A 20297-nucleotide genomic window follows, 5' to 3' on the forward strand; every position below is an offset into this window, starting at 1 on the left:
TCAGGAGGGCTCTGAAGTGGGGGGAGTGTGCTAGTTTGGCGGCTCTTAGAGCCCGGGCCTCGGATCTGTGGCTTTCAGGGGTTTTGAGCTATAATCAAACACTGGGCTGCGGTTCATCATGAATCTGTTTTGCTTTCAAACCCTACCAGCCCACAGCTTTCTTTTAACAAGCCCTTCTGAAAGCCTAAATGATCTCTTCGGAGAGGCTGGAAAATCATCTAGCTGATTCTCCTAGGCATTTTTGCTAATGCTCCTGATACTTAAATTTCAAAATCATGTGTAGTTGTCAGGCACCCAAATTGGACAAAATTATTCCTTCAGTTGTTCAGCCGGGGAAGCGGCAGCTGACCGTAGCAGTCGACTGTCCCACTGTTGGGTAGGGACCGGCTCTATATGTTGCCAATTTGTACTTCCCAAGCGCTTAGTACAGTGCTCTGCACATAGTAAGTGCTCAATAAATACGATTGATGATGATGATGACTGTCGAGCCTCAGAGGTCATGGGAAGGGACCTTAGGAAGCAGCAGTATGGCCAAGCAGAAAGGGCTTGGGAGTCAGAGGACCTGGGTTCTAATCCCAGATCCGCCACTTTTTTTTTTTAATGATATTTGTTAAGCGCTTACTACGTGTCAAACACTGTTCTAAGCGCTGGGGTAGACACAAGTTGATTAGGTTGGACACAGTCCCTTTCCCACATGGGGCTCACAGTCCAAGCTGGAGGGAGAATGGGTCCTCATTTTGCAGTTGATGAAACTGAGGCCCAGAGACTTGGAGTGATTTGCCCAAGGTCACACAATAGACCAAAGTCCTCTGAGTCCCAGGCTCTTCTAGGCCACGCTGCTTCTCGGGTCACCAAACTGGAGTCCTCCACACTACAAGTTCACTATGGGCAGGGAACGTGTCAGCCTGATATTACATTGTACTCTCCCAAGCGCTTAGTAGAGAAGCAGCATTCTCTAATAATAATAGTGATAGTTGCGGTATTTGTTAAGCACTCCCTTTGTGCCAGGCACGGGGATGGGTCCAAGCAAATGGGGTTGGACACAGCCCCTGTCCCATGCGGGGCTCACAATCTTGATTGAATGAATGAATGAAGTGCTTAACAAATAACATAAAAAACAATTGAAAAAAGGGATGGGGGAGAATCAGATCCACAGGGAGAGAGCAACCACAGAAGCAAGTTCTCCGTCCTCTGCCCTGCTGAAAAGGCAGGTTTCCCCTTCACCAACTTTGTGTATATGGTTTTAATTTTATTTGTTCTGATGATTTTGACACCTGTCTGCATGTTTTGTTTTGTTGTCTGTCTCCCCCTTTTAGCCTGTGAGCCTGTTGTTGGGTAGGGACCATCTCTAGATGTTGCCGAGTTGTACTTCCTAAGCGCTTAGGGCAGTGCTCTGCACACAGTAAGCGCTCAATAAATACAATTGAATGAATGAATGATTGATTAATGAATGAATGAATGCATGAACGAATGAATGAATGAATGAATGAATGAATGAATGAATGACCCAAACGGGCAGCAGAGAAAGGGCACCACCTGCTGGATGACAACACAAACTTCTCAGAGAATTACCTAGCCCTCATCTGCACTATTATTATTATTATTATTATTATCATTATTATTATTATTATTAATCACATTTATTGAGCACTTATTGTGTGCAAAGCACTGTCCTAAGCGCTTGGGAGACTAGATTATAAACATGAGAAGCAGCGTGGCTCAATGGGAAGAGCCCGGGCTTGGAAGTTGGAGGTCATGGGTTCAAATCCCAGCTCCGCCAATTGTCCGCTGTGTGATTCCGGGCGAGTCACTTCACTTCTCTGGGCCTCAGTTACCTCAACTGGAAAATGGGGATTGACTGTGAGCCCCCTGTGGGACAAGCTGATCACCTTGTAACCTCCCCAGTGCTTAGAACTGTGCTTTGCACATAGTAAGCGTTTAACAAATGCCATCATTATTATAACACATACATATCTTGTACATATTTACAATTCTATTTTATTTTGTTAATATGCTTTGTTTGGTTGTCTGCCTCCCCCTTCTGGACCGTGAGCCCGTTGTTGAGTAGGGACCATCTCTGTATGTTGCCAACTTGTACTTCCCAAGCGCTTAGTACAGTGCTCTGCACACAGTGTTCAATAAATACGATTGAATGAATGAATGAACAACACCAAACACACTCCCTGCCCACAATGAGCTCACAGTCCAGAAGGGGAGAAAGACACTAATATAAAGAGATAAATAAAAAAATTATAGATATATACAGCTATATACATATGTGCCGTGGGGAAGGGAGAGAGGATAAAGGAGCAAGTAAGAGTGGTGCAGAAGGGAATGGGAGAAGAGGAGAGGAGGGTTCAGTCAGGGATGGCTTCCTGGAGGAGATGTGCCTTCAATAAGGCTTTGAAGGGGGGGAGAGAAATTATCTGTATGATAGGAGGAGGGAGGGCATTCCAGGCCAGAGGTGGGATGTGGGTGAGAGGTTGTCGGTGAGACAGACGAGATAACTACCCAAGAAAAAGCCTGCTCCTTCCTTGTTTCATTATCATTGTTATAGAATTATATACTATATATTATTAATATGATCCAATTGAGAAGCAGCATGGCATGCATTCAATTCATTCGATTGTATTAATTGAGCGCTTACTGGGTGCAGAGCACTGTAAATCATGGTAGATGGCAACCAACCTTTTATGCCTACAACCAATGGGTACTTCCCAAGCGCTTAGTACAGTGCTCTGCACACAGTAAGCGCTCAATAAATACGATTGAATGAATGAATCACTGTGTATTGGTGCAGCAAATCTCTGAGAAAAATCCAACCAGTTCTTTGAAAGGAATGCCCAGACACGAGGAGCAGGGGCCAAGTTTTTGCCTTTGTTTCCCGGGATGGGGAGGGTATGCAATGGAGTCACTGTTTATTTGTGCAGCAAATCTCTGAGAAAAATCCAACCAGTTCCTTTCATTCATTCATTCGATCGTATTTATTGAGCGCTTACTGTGTGCGGAGCACTGTACTAATAATAATAATGATGAGGGTATTTGTTAAGCGCTTACTATGTGCAAAGCACTGTTCTAAGAGCTGGGGAGGTTACAAGGTGATCAGGTTGTCCCATGGTGGGGCTCACAGTCTTAATCCCCATTTTACAGATGAGGGAACTGAGGCCCAGAGAAGTGAAGTGACTTGCCCAAAGTCACACAGCTGACAGTTGGCGGATCCTGGATTCGAACCCATGACCTCTGACTCCAAAGCCCGTGTTCTTTCCACTGAGCCACGCTGCTTCGCGCTTGGGAAGTACAAGTTGGCAACATATAGAGATGGTCCCTACCCAAAAATGGGCTCACAGTCTAGAAGGGGGAGGCAGACAACAAAACAAAACATGTGGACAGGTGTCACGGCATCAGAACAAATAGAATTAAAGCTAAATGTACATCATTAACAAAATAAATAGAATGGTAAATATGTACAAGTAAAATAGAGTAATAAATCTGTACAAACATCTATACAGGTGCTGTGGGGAGGGGAAGGAGGTAGGGCAGGGGGATGGGGAGGAGGAGAGGAAAAGGGGGGCTCAGTCTGGGAAGGCCTCTTGGAGGAGGTGAGCTCTCAGGAGGGCTTTGAAGGGAGGAAGAGAGCTTGAAAGGAATGCCCAGAGATGAGAAGCAGGGGTCAAGGTTTTGCCCTTATGCCCCCGGATGGGGAGGGTTTGTGGGAGTCTCGAGGGCTGGACTGGGATTTTCTACCGGTCCTCTCCCCTACCTCCCTTTCTCCTTCTCCTCCCACCGACCCCCCACAATCAGGAGCCGGTGTGGTAAAATAAAAGACTATGAGCTCGTTGTGGGCAGGGAATATGTCTGTCTGTTGTTATATTGTACTCTCCCAAGTGCTTAGTACAGTGCTTTGCACACAGTAAGTGCTCACTCTTGGAAGAGTACAATACAACAATGACCAGACACATTTCCTGCCCACTCGAGCTTACAGTCTAGAGCCAGGGGAGACAGACATGAATGCAAATAAATAAAATCACAGGTAGGTGCAATCAGCGCTGTGGGGGGAAGAACAAAGGGAACAAATCGGGGAGACGTGGAAGGGAGTGGGAGAAGGGGGAAGGAGGGCTTATCAGGGAAGGCCTCTTGGAGGAGATGCGCCTTCAATAAGGCTTTGAAGGGAGGGGGAGAGTAATTATCCATATGATTTGAGGAGGGAGGACATTCCAGGTCAGAGGCAGGATGTGGGCTAGGGGTCGGCGGCAAAATAGGAGAGAAGGAGGCACAGTGAGAAGGTCAGCACTAGAGGAGCAAGATGTGCAGGCTGGGCTGTAGAAGGAGAAAATTGAGGTGAGGTAGGAGGGGGCAAGGTGATGGACTGCTTTAAAGTCAACGGTGAGGAATTTCTGTTTGATGCGGAGGTGGATGGGCAACCACTGGAGTTTTTTGAGGAGCAGGGTGACATATCCTGAACTTTTTTTGGTAGAAAAATGATTCAGGCAGCAGAGAGAAGTGTGGACTGGAGTGGGGAGAGACAGGGGCTGGAAGGTTCAGCAAGGGGACTGGAGTGGGGAGAGACAGGGGCTGGAAGGTTCAGCAAGGAGGCTGAGGCAGTCATCCAGGCGGGAGAGAATAAGTGACTAAATTAACGTGGTAGCAGTTTCAGTGGAGAGGAAAGGGCGGATTTTAGCTATGTTATGAAGGTGGGGAAAGGCCTGTTTGTTCCTTGTTTTTAAATTATTATCACCATTATTGTTATTAATAATAATAAACATGTAATTACATACTAAATAATATATGATTGATAAACAATGATCAATTGAGAAGCAGCATGGCCTAGTGGAAAGACAGATAGGACACAGTCCCTGTCCCACATAGGGCTTACAGATTGGGGATCAAGACTGTGAGCCCCATGTGGGACAGGGACTATGTCCAACCTGGTTAGCTTGTATCTACCCCAACGCTTAGACCATTGCTAGACTGTGAGCTCATTGTGGGCAGGGACTGTCTCTCTTTATTGCTATATTGTACTTTCCCAAGCGCTTAGTACAGTGCTCTGCACACTGTAGGCAATCAATAACTACAATAGAATGAATGAATGACACACTGTCTAGTCTCAATTGCATACACTGAGTCATCTCCGACCTGTAGCGACATCATGGACACATCTGTCCCAGAACGCCTCAGCTTGACACACAGGAAGCACTTAACAAATACCAGAGTTGTTATTATTATTATTATGTGTTATTATTATTATTATCCCCATTTTACCGATGAGGTGACTGAGGCAGAGAGAGAATTAGTGGCTCGCCCAAGGTGACCCATCATATAAATGAGGGAGCCGGGATTAAAAGCCAGGCCCTCTGCTTCTCACCGCCCACCGCCCAGTCCATCATCCCCTTTCAGACACTCCCCACCCCTACTCCCCTCCTGCCCCACCGAGGTGACCGGCACGAAGCTGGGATTGACAGCCCGACTCTGTGCAGAACGACAGAAGGAAAACTGGCTCAAAGCAACAACTAGATAATTCACGCGGCAACAATTCTTCAAAAAGCCGGCAATCCCCCGGCAGCCCTCTTTTCTCAGAGCCTCGGCAAACACTGTACAGTCCCACACACGCTGTCGGTCTGCCTAATGGGGCCCAGACATTAGCTATCGATTCTTTTTTCCCCTCCCCACCAAGGGGATCAGAAAAATTTCATCGACCGTTGTGTAGAAAATGACTGCGGGTGTTCGAGAAGACAAACGGCGGTAAGCAATAATGTTGATGTGACAGACGCCTCGCCTTCCCCAGGCTTTGGCAATTCTTCCCTCTACAGATGGGTCCCTTTACGGATGAGGGGGAACACGGACGATACCCGGGGATCAAATCCGGCACCCCACCGCTCGAGAAGAATTTATTGTCAGTGTAAGATTAGGTATAGTAATTCTTTCAAATCACGGGAGCCTCCTCTCTTTACTGGTGGTGTGGATTTCCGTTATTATTACAATTTAAACCAAAATGATGCTTGAGAAATCTCCCGCCGCCTGCCTCTACCTGGTCGCAGCGGTGTGGCAGGTTTTTGTCTTTGTTTCCTCAATTTAACCATCAGATTCTGATTATCCTGGGGCAAAGCAGCAAGATGCTTTTTCATCCCTGTCAGGTAACTGCAGCTGTCTTGCTTTGGAGATTTGTCGGGAACCTAGATTACAGAGAAGCAGCGTGGCTCAGGAGAAAAGGCCCGGGCTTTGGAGTCAGGGGTCATGGGTTCAAATCCCGGCTCCGCCACTTGTCAGCTGTGTGACTTTGGGCAAGTCACTTCACTTCTCTGGGCCTCAGTTCCCTCATCTGTAAAATGGGGATTAAGATTGTAAACCCCCCATGGGGCAACCTGATCACCTTGTAACCTCCCCAGCGCTTAGAACAGTGCTTTGCACATAGTAAGTGCTTAATAAATGCCATCAAGCAAAAACTCCTCATTCTTGGCTTCAAAGCTCTCTATCACGTCGTCCCTTCCTACCTCACCTGCCTTCTCTCCTTCTACAGCCCAGCCTGCACACTCCACTCCTCTGCCACTAACCTCCTCACTGAGAGCTCATCTCCTCCAGGAGGCCTTCCCAGACTGAATGCCCCCCTTTTCCCTCTCCTCCTCCTCCCCTCCCCATCGCTCCCTCCCTCCCTCTGCCCTATCCCCTTCCCCTCCCCACAGCACTTGTGCATATTTGTACATAGCTATTACTCTATTTATATTATTAATGATGTGTATATAGCTATAATTCTATTTATTCTGAGGGTATTGATACCTGTTTTGTTCTGTTGTCTGTCTTCCCCTTCTAGACTGTGAGCCCGTTGTTGGGTAGGGACCGTCTCTATACGTTGCCGATTTGTACTTCCCAAGTGCTTAGTAAAGTGCTCTGCACACAGTAAGCACTCAATAAATACAATTGAATGAATGAATGAATGACAGGGACTGTTTCCAATCTGATTTGCTCATACCCACCCCAGGGCTTAGTACAGTGCCTGGCACATAGTAAGCACTTAAATACCACAATTATCATTATTATTGAGCGCTTAATGTGTGCAAAGCACTGTACTAAGCCCTTGGGAAAGCACAATATAACAATAAACAGAGACATTTATAGGGTGGAGATCAAAATGACCACGACCCTGAAAGACTTTGCTAGAAAGGCCTGCTGAGAGAAAGTGTTTAGTATGTTTGGTTTTGTTCTCTGTCTCCCCCTTTTAGACTGTGAGCCCACTGTTGGGTAGGGACTGTCTCTATATGTTGCCAATTTGTACTTCCCAAGCACTTAGTACAGTGCTCTGCACATAGTAAGCGCTCAATAAATACAATTGATGATGATGATGATGATGATGATGATGATGATCCCCCCGATTTTTCCCCCACTCTACATCCTTCCCACAGTCCTGGGCACTTTCAAGTTTGTACGATGGACCAACGGGGAAAAGGTAAACAGGAATAGAGTTGTTAAGGACCTTTCTTCATGGAGATTGCAACCGGGCCGGATGGAGTGAGAGGCAGGCTCTGGTGTGTGTATGCAACTGTTCCTCTTCTTCACCTTTTGGGTCTCTCTGAATGTCTGTCTGTCTCAGACTCTTCCAGTTTCGCCTTAGGCTCATCGCTCTATCTCTTGATCTCTCAGTCTCTGCTTCCTGAATTCTCCGTCTCTCCATGTACTTCCGCCTAACTTGGTTTCTCTGTTTCTTTGGGTGTCCTTCAGTCTCTCTGCTGTCTGTTGCCTCTCTTGGTTTCTGTCTCTTTCTCTCTCCACCAGTCCCAGTGCAGCGTGGCCTGATGGCTAGAGCACAGGCCTCGAAGTCAGAAGGACCTGGGTTCTAATCCCAGCTCCGCCACTTGTCTGCTTTGTGAACTTGGACAAGTCACTTCACTTCAGACTTGTGCCCTCCCTCTTCACATCTGCCAAGCTCGCTCTCTTCCTCCCTTCAAAGCCCTACTGAGAGCTCACCTCCTCCAGGAGGCCTTCCCACACTGAGCCCCCTCTTACCTCTCCCCTTCCTCCCCCTCCTCATCCCCCCCGCCTTACCTCCTTCCCCTCCCCACAGCACCTGTATATATGTATATATGTTTGTATGTATTTATTACTCTATTTTATTTGTACATATTTATTCCATTTATTTTATTTTGTTAATATGTTCTGTTTTGTGGTCTGTCTCCCCCTTCTAGACTGTGAGCCCGCTGTTGCGTAGGGACCGTCTCTATATGTTGCCAACTTGTACTTCCCAAGTGCTTAGTCCAGTGCTCTGCACACAGTAAATGCTCAATAAATACGATTGAATGAATGAATGAATGAATGAATGAATGGAGCTCCGTTACCTCATCTGTAAAATGGGGATTAAGACTGTGAGCTCCAAGAGGGACAGGGACTGTGTCCAACCTGACGAGCTTGTATCTACCCCAGCACTTAAATAAGTGCTCGACACATAGTAAGCACTTAATAAATACCATCATTATTCATTTCTCAGTCTCTCAGTTCTGCCCCTCAATCTCTCAGCATCTCTCTCTGATCTTTCTCTCAGATCTCTCATTAGACACACAAGCATAGACTCTGAATCACCCCCGCAACCAAGGAATTTGGCCGAGAAGGGTTTGGAGCAGGGTTAGGGAAGGGCTAGAGAAGGGTGCTGAAAAGGCGGAATCTGTCTGGGGAAATAGACAGTTTTAGAAACAGAAGGCAAACAGATTCTCCCACCTGCAACTTCTGTCTATCCAGTCAGTTACCAAGCTCCCAGGTTCTGAAGTCCTTGTTCCATATTAATGACTGTTTCCCCCTCTAGATCGTTGGTTCGTTATGGGCAAGGAACGTGACCGCCATTTCTCTTGTACTGTACTCTCCCAAGCGCTTGGTACAGTGCTCTACACATAGTAAACCCTTAATAATAATAATAATGGCATTTATTAAGCGCTTACTAAGTGCAAAGCACTGTTCTAAGCGCTGGGGAGGTTACAAGGTGATCAGGTTGTCCCACGAGCAGCTCACAGTCTTCATCCCCATTTTACAGATGAGGGAACTGAGGCCCAGAGAAGTGAAGTGACTTGCCCAAAGTCACACAGCTGACAATTGGCAGAGCCGGGATTTTAACTCACGACCTCCGACTCCTGACTCATGACCTCTGAAAAGCAGCGTGGCTCAGTGGCAAGAGCCCGGGCTTTGGAGTCAGGGGTCATGGGTTCGAAACCCAGCTCCGCCACATGTCTGCTGTGTGACCTTGGGCAAGTCACTTAACTTCTCAGAGTCTCGGTTCCCTCATCTGTCAAACGGGGATGAAGACTGTGAGTCCCACGTGGGACAACCTGATCACCTTGTATCCCCCCCAGTGCTTAGAACAGTGCTTTGCACACAGTAAGCGCTTAACAAATGCCATTTAAAAAAAAAAAAGACTCCAAAGCCCATGCTCTTTTCCACTGAGCCACGCTGCTTCTCATAAATACCACTGGTTTTTTGATCCCAAATGCCAGGCCATTCCCGAGAGTTTCATTCCGGCACCTTGCCACAAAACCCCAGCCGTGAACATTAACGGATCCAACGTTCTGTCGAACAAAAAGTTAAGTTGCTGCTGCTGCTGCTGCTGCTGTCTCCTGTCCTCCTACCTTCTCATCCCCGACATTCACCACCTCGGCCACAAATTTCCATCCATCCACCCTCCTCCAGCGAACCCGTCCCGATCTAGAGCCCCAGTCCGAGCCCCACAAGACCCAAATCCTGGTTGCAGGGAGACTCTAACCGTATGCTTACTTGACGGTACACGCTGCCCCGGGAATCAGTCGGCCACCGACTCACAGCCCTGCCAAAGACATCCCCGCAGAAGGGAAGCGGACGGGAGGCAGGCCAACAACAGATGCTCAACCCGGGAGGGCTGGCGTCCGCTCAGACGCGCGCTCCTCCTACGTGGAGGCCTCGAGGTGGACAATAGTGACGAAGCCCAAACGTGGCTTTCCTCCAGAGGGTAAATGAAGAGAAATTTGGGTCCCATTTGGGACCTCGGGTTCCAGAGAGGAGAGGAAAAGCGAGAAGATGGGAGAGGGAGAAGAGAGCTTATAGATGAGTGGGGCTTAGGCAGGCATGGGGCCAAAGGTTCCTTGCTCCAGAAAATCCCTCCTACCACCAGTACACCGATGCCCACACACTTACACCTGCACAAACATACACCACATATGCCTGTACACAAATACATAGAAACGTAAATCCACTTACAAAAAAACACTCACAAAAGCACATAGGCGCACATGCAGACACCCACAAATACAGTCACAAAATACATCTGCGTGCACAAATACGTTCACAGAAAACTGTGTGAAAATAATAACACAATTACTAGGGTACTTGTTAAGCGCTTACTCTGTGCCAAGCGCCGGTCTAAGCACTGGGGTAGATACCAGTAAATCAGATTAGACACAGTCCCTGTCTCACATGGGGCTCACAGTCTTAATCCCCATATTACAGATGAGGCGACTGAGTCACAGAGAAGTGAAGTGACCTGCCCAAGGGCACACAGCAGAAAAGTAGAGAAGGAGCATGGCTCAATGGAAAGAGCACGGGCTTTGGAGTCAGAGGTCATGGGTTCAAATCTCGGCTCCACCAACTGTCCCCTTCTAGACTGTGAGCCCGCTGTTGGGTAGGGACTGTCTCTATGTGTTGCCGACCTGTACTTCCCAAGTGCTTAGTACAGTGCTCTGCACACAGTAAGCACTCAATAAATACGATTGATTGATCGATTGATTGATTGACTTTGGGCAAGTCACTTAACTTCTCTGTGCCTCAGTTACCTCATCTGTAAAATGGGGATTAAGATCATGAGTCCCCCATGGGACAACCTGATCACCCTGTAACCTCCTCAGGACTTGGAACAGTGCTTTGCACATAGTAAGTGCTTAATAAATGCCATCATTAATTAAGTGGTGGAGATGGATTAGAAACCATGTCCTTCTGTCTCCCGAGCCCATGCTCTATCCACTAGGCCACGCTACTTCTCAAGCACACGGATTTGTGCACACAAGCACACACGAATACATTCACCAAACGCACACGTATCTGCACACTCATTTGGAAAAAGACAGGTGTGCCCACGAGCACACACTCACGAACACACAGTTGCGCTCATCTAGACTTGCACTTCCCAAGGGCTTAGTCCAGTGCTCTGCACACAGTAAGCGCTCAATAAATACGATTGACTGAATGAATGCATAAACCCAGGACAGCCCCAGGGGCTGAGCCTCGGGAGCTGGGCCCACGGCCCTCGGCGGGCAGAAGCCCTTCTGCCCAAGCCCCGACGGGGGGGACCGACTTACCCAGAGTGTCCGACCCGCTCTCCACCGTCTCGTTCACCTTCCTCGCTACCCTCGCTACCGCCTCTCCCATTTTCTTCAGCATGCAGGGCAGGCTCGCTGACGCGGGACGGGGGCAGCGCCGACGACCCTGGGGTGGGCAAAGCCGGGAGCCTGGGTGGGGGGAGAGCAAGAGAGAAAGAGCGGGGGGTGGTCCCGTCTCTGGGATGGACTAGATTCCTCTGTCCTTAGGCCCCGCCAGCCAAGTCCCCCTCAGGTTTGTGCCGGACAGCGGGAACGGTTCGCTCCGACCACCTGAGTGTTGTGGTCCGGCCAACTGGCGTCCGCGGGGCGACCTTTGGGAGCGTGTAAATGGAGGAGGCGGGCCGGGTCAGACGGGTTTGCTGCGGGGAGGGCCGCCCGTGCCCTCAATTAACCGGCTGAGCCGGAGGTGAGCCACGAGGCACGTGTGGGCGGGAGGGCACGTCGGATAATGGAGTCGGGGACCAGCCCCGCTGATGGGGACCGGCGATGGGGCGTGGGCCTTTCCTCCAAGGAAGGCCGGGCTAAATCATAATAATGACGGTATTTGTTAAGCACTTACTATGTCAAGCAATTTTCGAAGCACTGGAGAGCCTGTTGTTGGGAAGGGACCACCTCTATAGGTTGCCGATTTGTACTTCCCAAGCGCTTAAGTACGATGCTCTGCACACAGTAAGTGCTCAATAAATACGATTGAATGAATGGAGCAGATATAATCGGGTTGGACACAGTCCCTGTCCCACATGGGGCTCACGGTCATAATCTCCATTTTACAGATGATGTAACTGAGGCCCAGAGAAGGGAAGTGACTTGCCCAAGGTCACACAGCAGACCAGTGGCGGAGCCGGGATGAGAACCTAGTCATTCAATCGTATTTATTGGGCGCTTCCTGTGTGCAGAGTACTGTACTAGGAGCTTGGAAAGTACAATTCGGCAAGAAATAGAGACAATCCCTTCCGACATCCAGGCCCACGCTCTAGACATTAGGCCATGAATCATCATCATCATCAATCGTATTTATTGAGCGCTTACTGTGTGCAGAGCACTGGACTAAGCGCTTGGGAAGTACAAGTTGGCAACATATAGAGACAGTCTCTACCCAACAGTGGGCTCACAGTCTAAAAAGTGGGCTCACAGTCTAAAACGGCAGGGCGGCCCATTCACTCATCTGATGCTCAGGCCAGGGGCACCAGGCTCCATGGCAACACAGGGCCCTGCCAGACCACATTGAGGGGGAGGCGGGGAGCCGGTGGATGCCTCATTTTGGGCAAACCCTCTAGGAAACAGGGACCACTCGGCAGCTCTGCCCTCAGGGGACAGCGGGGCTGGGGCTCCAGAAAGTCCAATTACAACCGAGGGCAGGGGAAGCAATCAATCGCACTTATTGAGGAGCACTTACTGTGGGCAAAGCACTGTACTAACTGTAGAAGACAGGCTGAGATGCCAGTATGAAGCGGAAGGAACTACCTACAGATTGGCAGAGAGGGCTGGGGTGGGCACTAGCTGAGCATCCCAGAAGGAAAATGAAAACCCACTGCTGGGCAGTCAACTCGCCAAGCAAATGCTTGGGACAGCGAGGACTGTGGGTTCCCTATGCCCTCAACCTGTGCCACTAATCAATCAATCAACCAATGGTATTTATTGAGCGCTTACTGTGTGCAGAGCACTGTACTAAGCACTTGGGAAGTCCAAGTTGGCAACATATAGAGACGGTCCCTACCCAACAGAGGGCTCACAGTCTAAAAGGGGGAGACAGAGAATAAAACCAAACATACTAACAAAATAAATAGAATAGATACGTACAAGTCGTCTTTAGGGATAGTAATAATAATTCTGGTATTTGTTGAGCACTTACTATGTGCCAGCCACAGTACTGAGAACTGGGGTGGACACAAGCAAATCGGGTTGGACACGGTCCCTGTCCCGCACGGGGCTCACAGCTTCAATCCCCGTTTTACAGATGAGGTAACTGAGGCCCAGAGAAGGGAAGTGACTTGCCCAAGGCTATAGAGCAGACAAGTGGAGGAGCTGGGATTTGAATCCATGATCTCCTGATTCCCAGGCCTGTGGTCTCTCCACTACGCCACGCTGCTTCTCATAAGGCCTGGAATGCCCTCCCTCTGCCCATCCGCCAAGCTCGCTCTCTTCCTCCCTTCAAGGCCCTACTGAGAGCTCACCTCCTCCAGGAGGCCTTCCCACACTGAGCCCCTTCCTTCCTCTCCCCCTCTTCCCACTCTCCATCCCCCCATCTTACCTCCTTCCCTTCCCCACAGCACCTGTATATATGTATATATGTTTGCACATATTTATTACTCTATTTATTTATTTATTTATTTATTTTACTTGTACATATCTATTCTATTTATTTTATTTTGTTAGTATGTTTGGTTTTGTTCTCTGTCTCCCCCTTTTAGACTGTGAGCCCACGGTTGGGTAGGGACTGTCTCTATATGTTGCCAATTTGTACTTCCCAAGCGCTTAGTACAGTGCTCTGCACACAGTAAGCGCTCAATAAATACGATTGATGATGATGATGATAAGGATATGCTGCTGGGCTGGACGCTGAGCAAACCCAAGTTAACGGGACCCAATACCTGCTCTATAGGGGTTTACGATCCCGAGTCCAAGGAGACAGCAGGAAGACAGCAGGAATTTCTCAGGACAATTCCAGACCCCAGCCTCCTGGATCCCATTCCCTTTCCCACTGGGTCTGGGCTAAGGAATTGGAAATCAGAGCACAAGCCCCGTCACTCCTCTTCTCACCCACTCACCCACATTTCTCCTCTCCTCCTCTTCCCCTCCCCATCGCACCCCTCCCTCCTTCTACCCTACCCCCTTCCCCTCCCCACAACACTTGTATTTGTACATATCTATTACTCTATTTTATTTGTACATATTTACTATATTTATTTTATTAATGATGTGTACATAGCTATAATTTTATTTATTCTGATAATAATAATAATGATGGTATTTATTAAGCGCTTACTATGTGCAAAGCACTGTTCTAAGCGCTGGGGAGGTTACAAGGTGATCAGGTTGTCCCACAGAGGGCTCACAGTCTTCATCCCCATTTTACAGATGAGGGAACTGAGGCCCAGAGAAGTGAAGTGACTCGCCCAAAGTCACACAGCTGACAGTCGGCGGAGCCGGGATTTGAACCCATGACCTCTGACTCCAAAGCCCATGCTCTTTCCACTGAGTCACGCTGCTTCTCTGATGGTATTGACACCTCTCTACCTGTTTTGTTTTGTTGTCTGTCTCCCCCTTCTAGACCGTGAGCCCGTTGTTGGGTAGGGACCGTCTCTGTATGTTGACAATTTGTCCTTCCCAAGTGCTTAGTCCAGTGCTCTGCACACAGTAAGCGCTCAATAAATACGATTGAATGAATGAGTGGTCCAGTGCTTAGTCCAGTGCTCTGCACACTAAACACTCAATCAATATGATTGAATGAATGAGTGGTCCAGCCACTGAACTGGACAAGGGGACCCCTGGGCACAACCCCAAGACCGGACTGGCTCAAAGCTACCCACAGTTGTTCTGCGCTTAGTACAGTACCTGGCACATAGCAGGCACTTCACAAATACCATAATCATTATTATTATTATTATTTTTCAAGGGTGAGGGGGCACAGCGGAGGCAGGATGGGTGCAGAAGAAATGCCCGGTATCTGGTGATCCTGAGAAGGGGTGGGAAAGCGCAGAGAGCCCGGCCTGTAACTTCAAGGGCTCGGGTCCCAAGTCGGGTGAAATGTCATGGCTGGCCACTTTGACCTGCAGCAGGTCTGCAAGTCCTAAAAAAGTCCTGTAATAATAATAATAATAATAGTAATAATAATAATAATATAATAACAGTGCACTGTTAAGCACTTCCCAGCCCCACAGCACTTATGCACATATCTGTAATTTATTTATTTGCATTGATGTCTGCCTTCCCCCTTCTCGACTGTAAGCTCATTGTGGGCAGGGAATGTGTCTGTTTATTTTATTGTACTCTCCCAAGCGCTTAGTACAGTCCTCTGCGCACAGTAAGCACTCAATAAATACAAATGAATGAATCTGCCAAGCACTATGCTTTTCACTGGGGTAGATATGGGACATTGGACAAGGTCCCTATCCTACTTGGGGCTCACAATCAATCAAGTGTATTTATTATAATAATGGCATTTATTAAGTGCTTACTGTGTGCAGAGCACTGCTCATTGAGCACTTACCGTGTGCAGAGCACTGTATTAAGTGCTTGGGAGAGTACAATACCACGGAGTCGGTACACACGGTTCCTGCCCACAAGGAGCTCACAGACTTAGAGGGGGAGACAGACATTAAAATAAATTACAGATATATACATAAGCACTGGAGGGCTTAGGGTGATTGCCGAATTGGACTTTCCAAGCGCTTAGTACAGTGCTCTGCACACAGTAAGTGCTCAATAAATACGACTTATGTCCATGATGTGCATCTAGCTTTACTTCTATTTATTCTGATGACTTGACACCTGTCCACAGGTTTTGTTTTGTTGCCTGTCTCCCCCTTCTAGACTGTGAGCCCGTTGTTGGGTAGGGACCGTCTCTATATGTTGCCAACTTCCCGAGCGCTTAGTACAGTGCTCTGCACATACAGTAAGAGCTCACTAAATACGACTGAATGAATGAACGACTGAAGGAGTGAACGAATGAGGCAAATAAGGGGTACGAATCAATCATTCGTATTTATGTTGTTGGGTAGGGACTGTCTCTATATGTTGCCAACTTGTATGGGTAGGGACCGTCTCTATATGTTGCCAACTTCCCGAGCGCTTAGTACAGTGCTCTGCGCATACAGTAAGAGCTCACTAAATACGACTGAATGAATGAATGACTGAATGAGTGAACGAATGAGGCAAATAAAGGGTACGAATCAATCAATCATATTTATTGAGCGCTTACTGGGCGCAGAGCACTGTACTAAGCGCTTGGGAAGTACAAGGAATCCAACGACTGAATGAGTGAACGAATGAGGCAAGTACAGGGTACGAATCCAAGCATAAGGGTGACACAGAGGGGAGAGGGATATATGTATATATGTTTGTACATATTTATTACTCTATTTATTTATTTATCTTACTTGTACATATCTATTCTATTTATTTTATTTTGTTAGTATGTTTGGTTTTGTTCTCTGTCTCCCCCTTCTAGACTGTGAGCCCGCTGTTGGGTAGGGACCGTCTCTGTGTGTTGCCGACTTGTACTTCCCAAGCGCTCAGTACAGTGCTCTGCACACAGTAAGCGCTCAATAAATACGATTGATGATGATGACTGTCTCTATGTGTTGCCGACTTGTACTTCCCAAGCGCTTAGTACAGTGCTCTGCACACAGTAAGCGCTCAATAAATACGATTGATTGATTGATTGATTGAGAGGGAATCAAGGAAATAGGGCTTAGTCAGGGAAGACCTCTTGGAGGAAGCCTAAGGACGAGGGAGAACATTTTTGACCGATGAGGGAACTGAGATATGAGGAAGTTAGGGGGACTTGTCCAAGGTCACACGGCAAGAGGGTGACAGTGCCAGGACTAGAACTCAAGTTTTAGGAGGGTACGCTGCTTCTCAACCCCCAACCCTGTCCCGAGGGGCCTGTTCCTCCTTTCTCCTTCGAAGCGAGCCTCAAGGCCAAGTCCAGTATGCCACCCATCCCAGGCTTCCCCTATATTTAGCCCCCGGGGGGTAGCCAACTGGTAACCTAATGCCAGTGGCAACTGGAACCCAAGCCGGCTGCATTTCATCCTCCTCCCCCTAACTCCTCAGCCACGTTGGGGCTCGGGCCCCCTGGGACGCTGGCACCTCGAGGCAGAGCTGAGACATTCATTCAACCAGTCGTTTAATCGTATTTATTGAGCGCTTACTGGGCGCCAAGCACTGTACTAAGCGTTTGGGAGAGTACAATATAACAACAAAGACATTCGTTCATTCAATCATATTTATTAAGCGGTCACTGTGTGCACAGCACTGTACAAAGTGCTTAGGAAAGCATAATATTAGTAATAAAGAGTGACAATCCCTGTCCACAACAAGCTCACAACTGATTAATCTTTATTCATTCATTCATTCAATCTTATTTATTAAGCGGTCACTGTGTGCACAACACTGTACAAAGTGCTTAGGAAAGTATAATATAGTAATAAAGAGTGACAATCTCTGTCCACAACGAGCTCACAACTGATTAGCCTTTATTCATTCATTCATTCAATCTTATTTATTAAGCGGTCACTGTGTGCACAGCACTGTACTAAGTGCTTAGGAAAGTATAATACAGTAATAAAGAGTGACAATCCCTGTCCACAATGAGCTCACAACTGATTAGCCTTTATTTATTCATTCATTCACTCATATTTATTAAGCGGTCACTGTGTGCACAACACTGTACAAAAAGTGCTTAGGAAAGTATAATATAGTAAGAAAGAGTGACAATCCCTGTCCACAACGAGCTCACAACTGATTAACCTTTATTCATTCATTCATTCAATCATATTTATTAAGCAGTCACTGTGTGCACAGCACTGTACAAAGTGCTTAGGAAAGTATAATATTAGTAATAAAGAGTGACAATCCCTGTCCACAACAAGCTCACAACTGATTAATCTTTATTCATTCATTCATTCAATCTTATTTATTAAGCGGTCACTGTGTGCACAACACTGTACAAAGTGCTTAGGAAAGTATAATATAGTAATAAAGAGTGACAATCTCTGTCCACAACGAGCTCACAACTGATTAGCCTTTATTCATTCATTCATTCAATCTTATTTATTAAGCGGTCACTGTGTGCACAGCACTGTACTAAGCGCTTAGGAAAGTATAATATAGTAAGAAAGAGTGACAATCCCTGTCCACAATGAGCTCACAACTGATTAACCTTTATTCATTCATTCATTCATTCAATCATATTTATTAAGCAGTCACTGTGTGCACAGCACTGTACTAAGTGCTTAGGAAAGTATAATATAGTAATAAAGAGTGACAATCCTTGTCCACAACGAGCTCACAACTGATTAGCCTTTATTCATTAATTCATTCAATCTTATTTATTAAGCAGTCATTGTGTGCACAGCACTGCACTAAGTGCTTAGGAAAGTATAATATAGTAATAAAGAGTGACAATCCCCGTCCACAACGAGCTCACAACTGATTAACCTTTATTCATTCATTCATTCAATCATATTTATTAAGCGGTCACTGGGTGCACAGCACTGTACAAAGTGCTTAGGAAAGTATAATATTAGTAATAAAGAGTGACAATCCCTGTCCACAACGAGCTCACAACTGATTAACCTTTATTCATTCATTCATTCAATCGTATCGATTGAGCGCTTACTGAGTGCAGAGCACTGTACTAAGCGCTTGGGAAGTACAAGTCGGCAACATCGAGAGACGGTCCCTACCCAACAGCGGGCTCACAGTCTAGAAGGGGGAGACAGACAACAAAACATATTAACAAAATAAAATAAATAGAATAAATATGTACAAATAAATAAATAAATAGAGCAATAAATATGTACAAACATATGTATATAATATACAGGTGCTGTGGGGAGGGGAAGGAGGTAAGGCGGGGAGGAATGGGGAGGGGAACCTTTATCTATCCCAGAGCTTAGAACAGTGCTTTGCACAAAGTAAGCACTTTAATAATAATAATAATAATAATAATGGTATTTGTTAAGCACTTACTATGTGCAAAGCACTGTTCTAAGCGCTGGGGAGGTAACAAGGTGATCAGATTGTCCCACGGGGGGCTCACAGTTTTCATCCCTATTTTACAGATGGGGTAACTGAGGCCCAGAGAAGTGAAGTGACTTGCCCAAAGTCACACAGCTGACAGTTGGCGGAGCCGGGATTTGAACCCATGACCTCTGACTCCAAAGCCCGGGCTCTTTCCACTGAGCCACACTGCTTCTCAATATATAATATTATGTAATAATATTCTTATATGTTGCCAATTTGTACTTCCCAAGCGCTTAGTACAGTGCTCTGCACACAGTAAGCACTCAATAAATACGATTGAATGAATGAATGAAGTAGCATAAGTATTATTTATTATTATTATTATTCTGGGAGGGAGACAGACATCAATACAAATCAATAAAATTACAGATAAATACAGAAGTGCATTCTTTGCCTATGATTTTTGTCTCCCCGCCTCTAGACCGTGAGCTCACTGTGGGCCGGGAATGTCTCTGTTTATTGTTCATTCATTCATTCAATCGTATTTATTGAGCGCTTATTGTGTGCAGAGCACTGTACTAAGCGCTTGGGAAGGACAAGTTGGCAACATATAGAGACGGTCCCTACCCAATAGCGGGCTCACAGTCTAGAAAGGGGAGACAGACAAAAAAAGAAAACGTAGACAGGTGTCAAAATTGTTACCTCATCTGTGTGACTTTGGGCAAGTCACGTAACTTCTCTGGGCCTCAGTTACCTCATCTGTAAAAATGGGGATGAAGACTGTGAGCCCCCGGTGGGACAACCTGATCGCCTTGTAACCTCCCCAGCGCTTAGAACAGTGCTTTGCACATAGTAAGCGCTTAATAAATGCCTTCATTATTATCTGTCTTTTAGACTGTTATCCCCCTTTTAGACTTTTATCCCCCTTTTAGACAGTGAGCCCACTGTTGGGTAGGGACCGTCTCTATATGTTGCCAACTTGTACTTCCCAAGCGCTTAGTACAGTGCTCTGCACACAGTAAGCGCTCAATAAATACGATTGATTGATTGATTGATTGATTGATCTGTCAAATGGGAATTAAGACTGTGATCCCCACGTGAGACAGGGACTGAGTCCAATCCGATCTGTTCATATCCACTCCAGCACCTGGCAGGGCCTGGCACATAGTTAAGCACTTAACAAATACCATAACAATAATAATAATAATAAGTGTTATTCATTCATTCTCTCAATCCTATTTATTGAGCACTTACAGTGTGCAGAGCACCATACTAAGCGCTTGGGAA

General features: G+C 46.8%; 1 protein-coding gene across 2 annotated transcripts in view; it reads right to left on the reverse strand.

Annotated features, from left to right (window-relative positions):
* Positions 1–20297, reverse strand: part of LRRC20 (leucine rich repeat containing 20) — a 114256-nt gene that overhangs the window by 88371 nt on the left and 5588 nt on the right. For both annotated transcript variants that reach the window (XM_038744067.1, XM_038744066.1), the window contains exon 2: positions 11298–11447. In XM_038744067.1, coding sequence (XP_038599995.1) covers positions 11298–11379 — 82 coding nt within the window. In that variant the 5' untranslated portion in view covers positions 11380–11447. The remainder of the gene's footprint in view (positions 1–11297; positions 11448–20297) is intronic.

Source organism: Tachyglossus aculeatus, chromosome 3, assembly GCF_015852505.1.
Source record: "Tachyglossus aculeatus isolate mTacAcu1 chromosome 3, mTacAcu1.pri, whole genome shotgun sequence".
In the NCBI taxonomy this organism is placed as follows: Eukaryota; Metazoa; Chordata; class Mammalia; order Monotremata; family Tachyglossidae; genus Tachyglossus; species Tachyglossus aculeatus.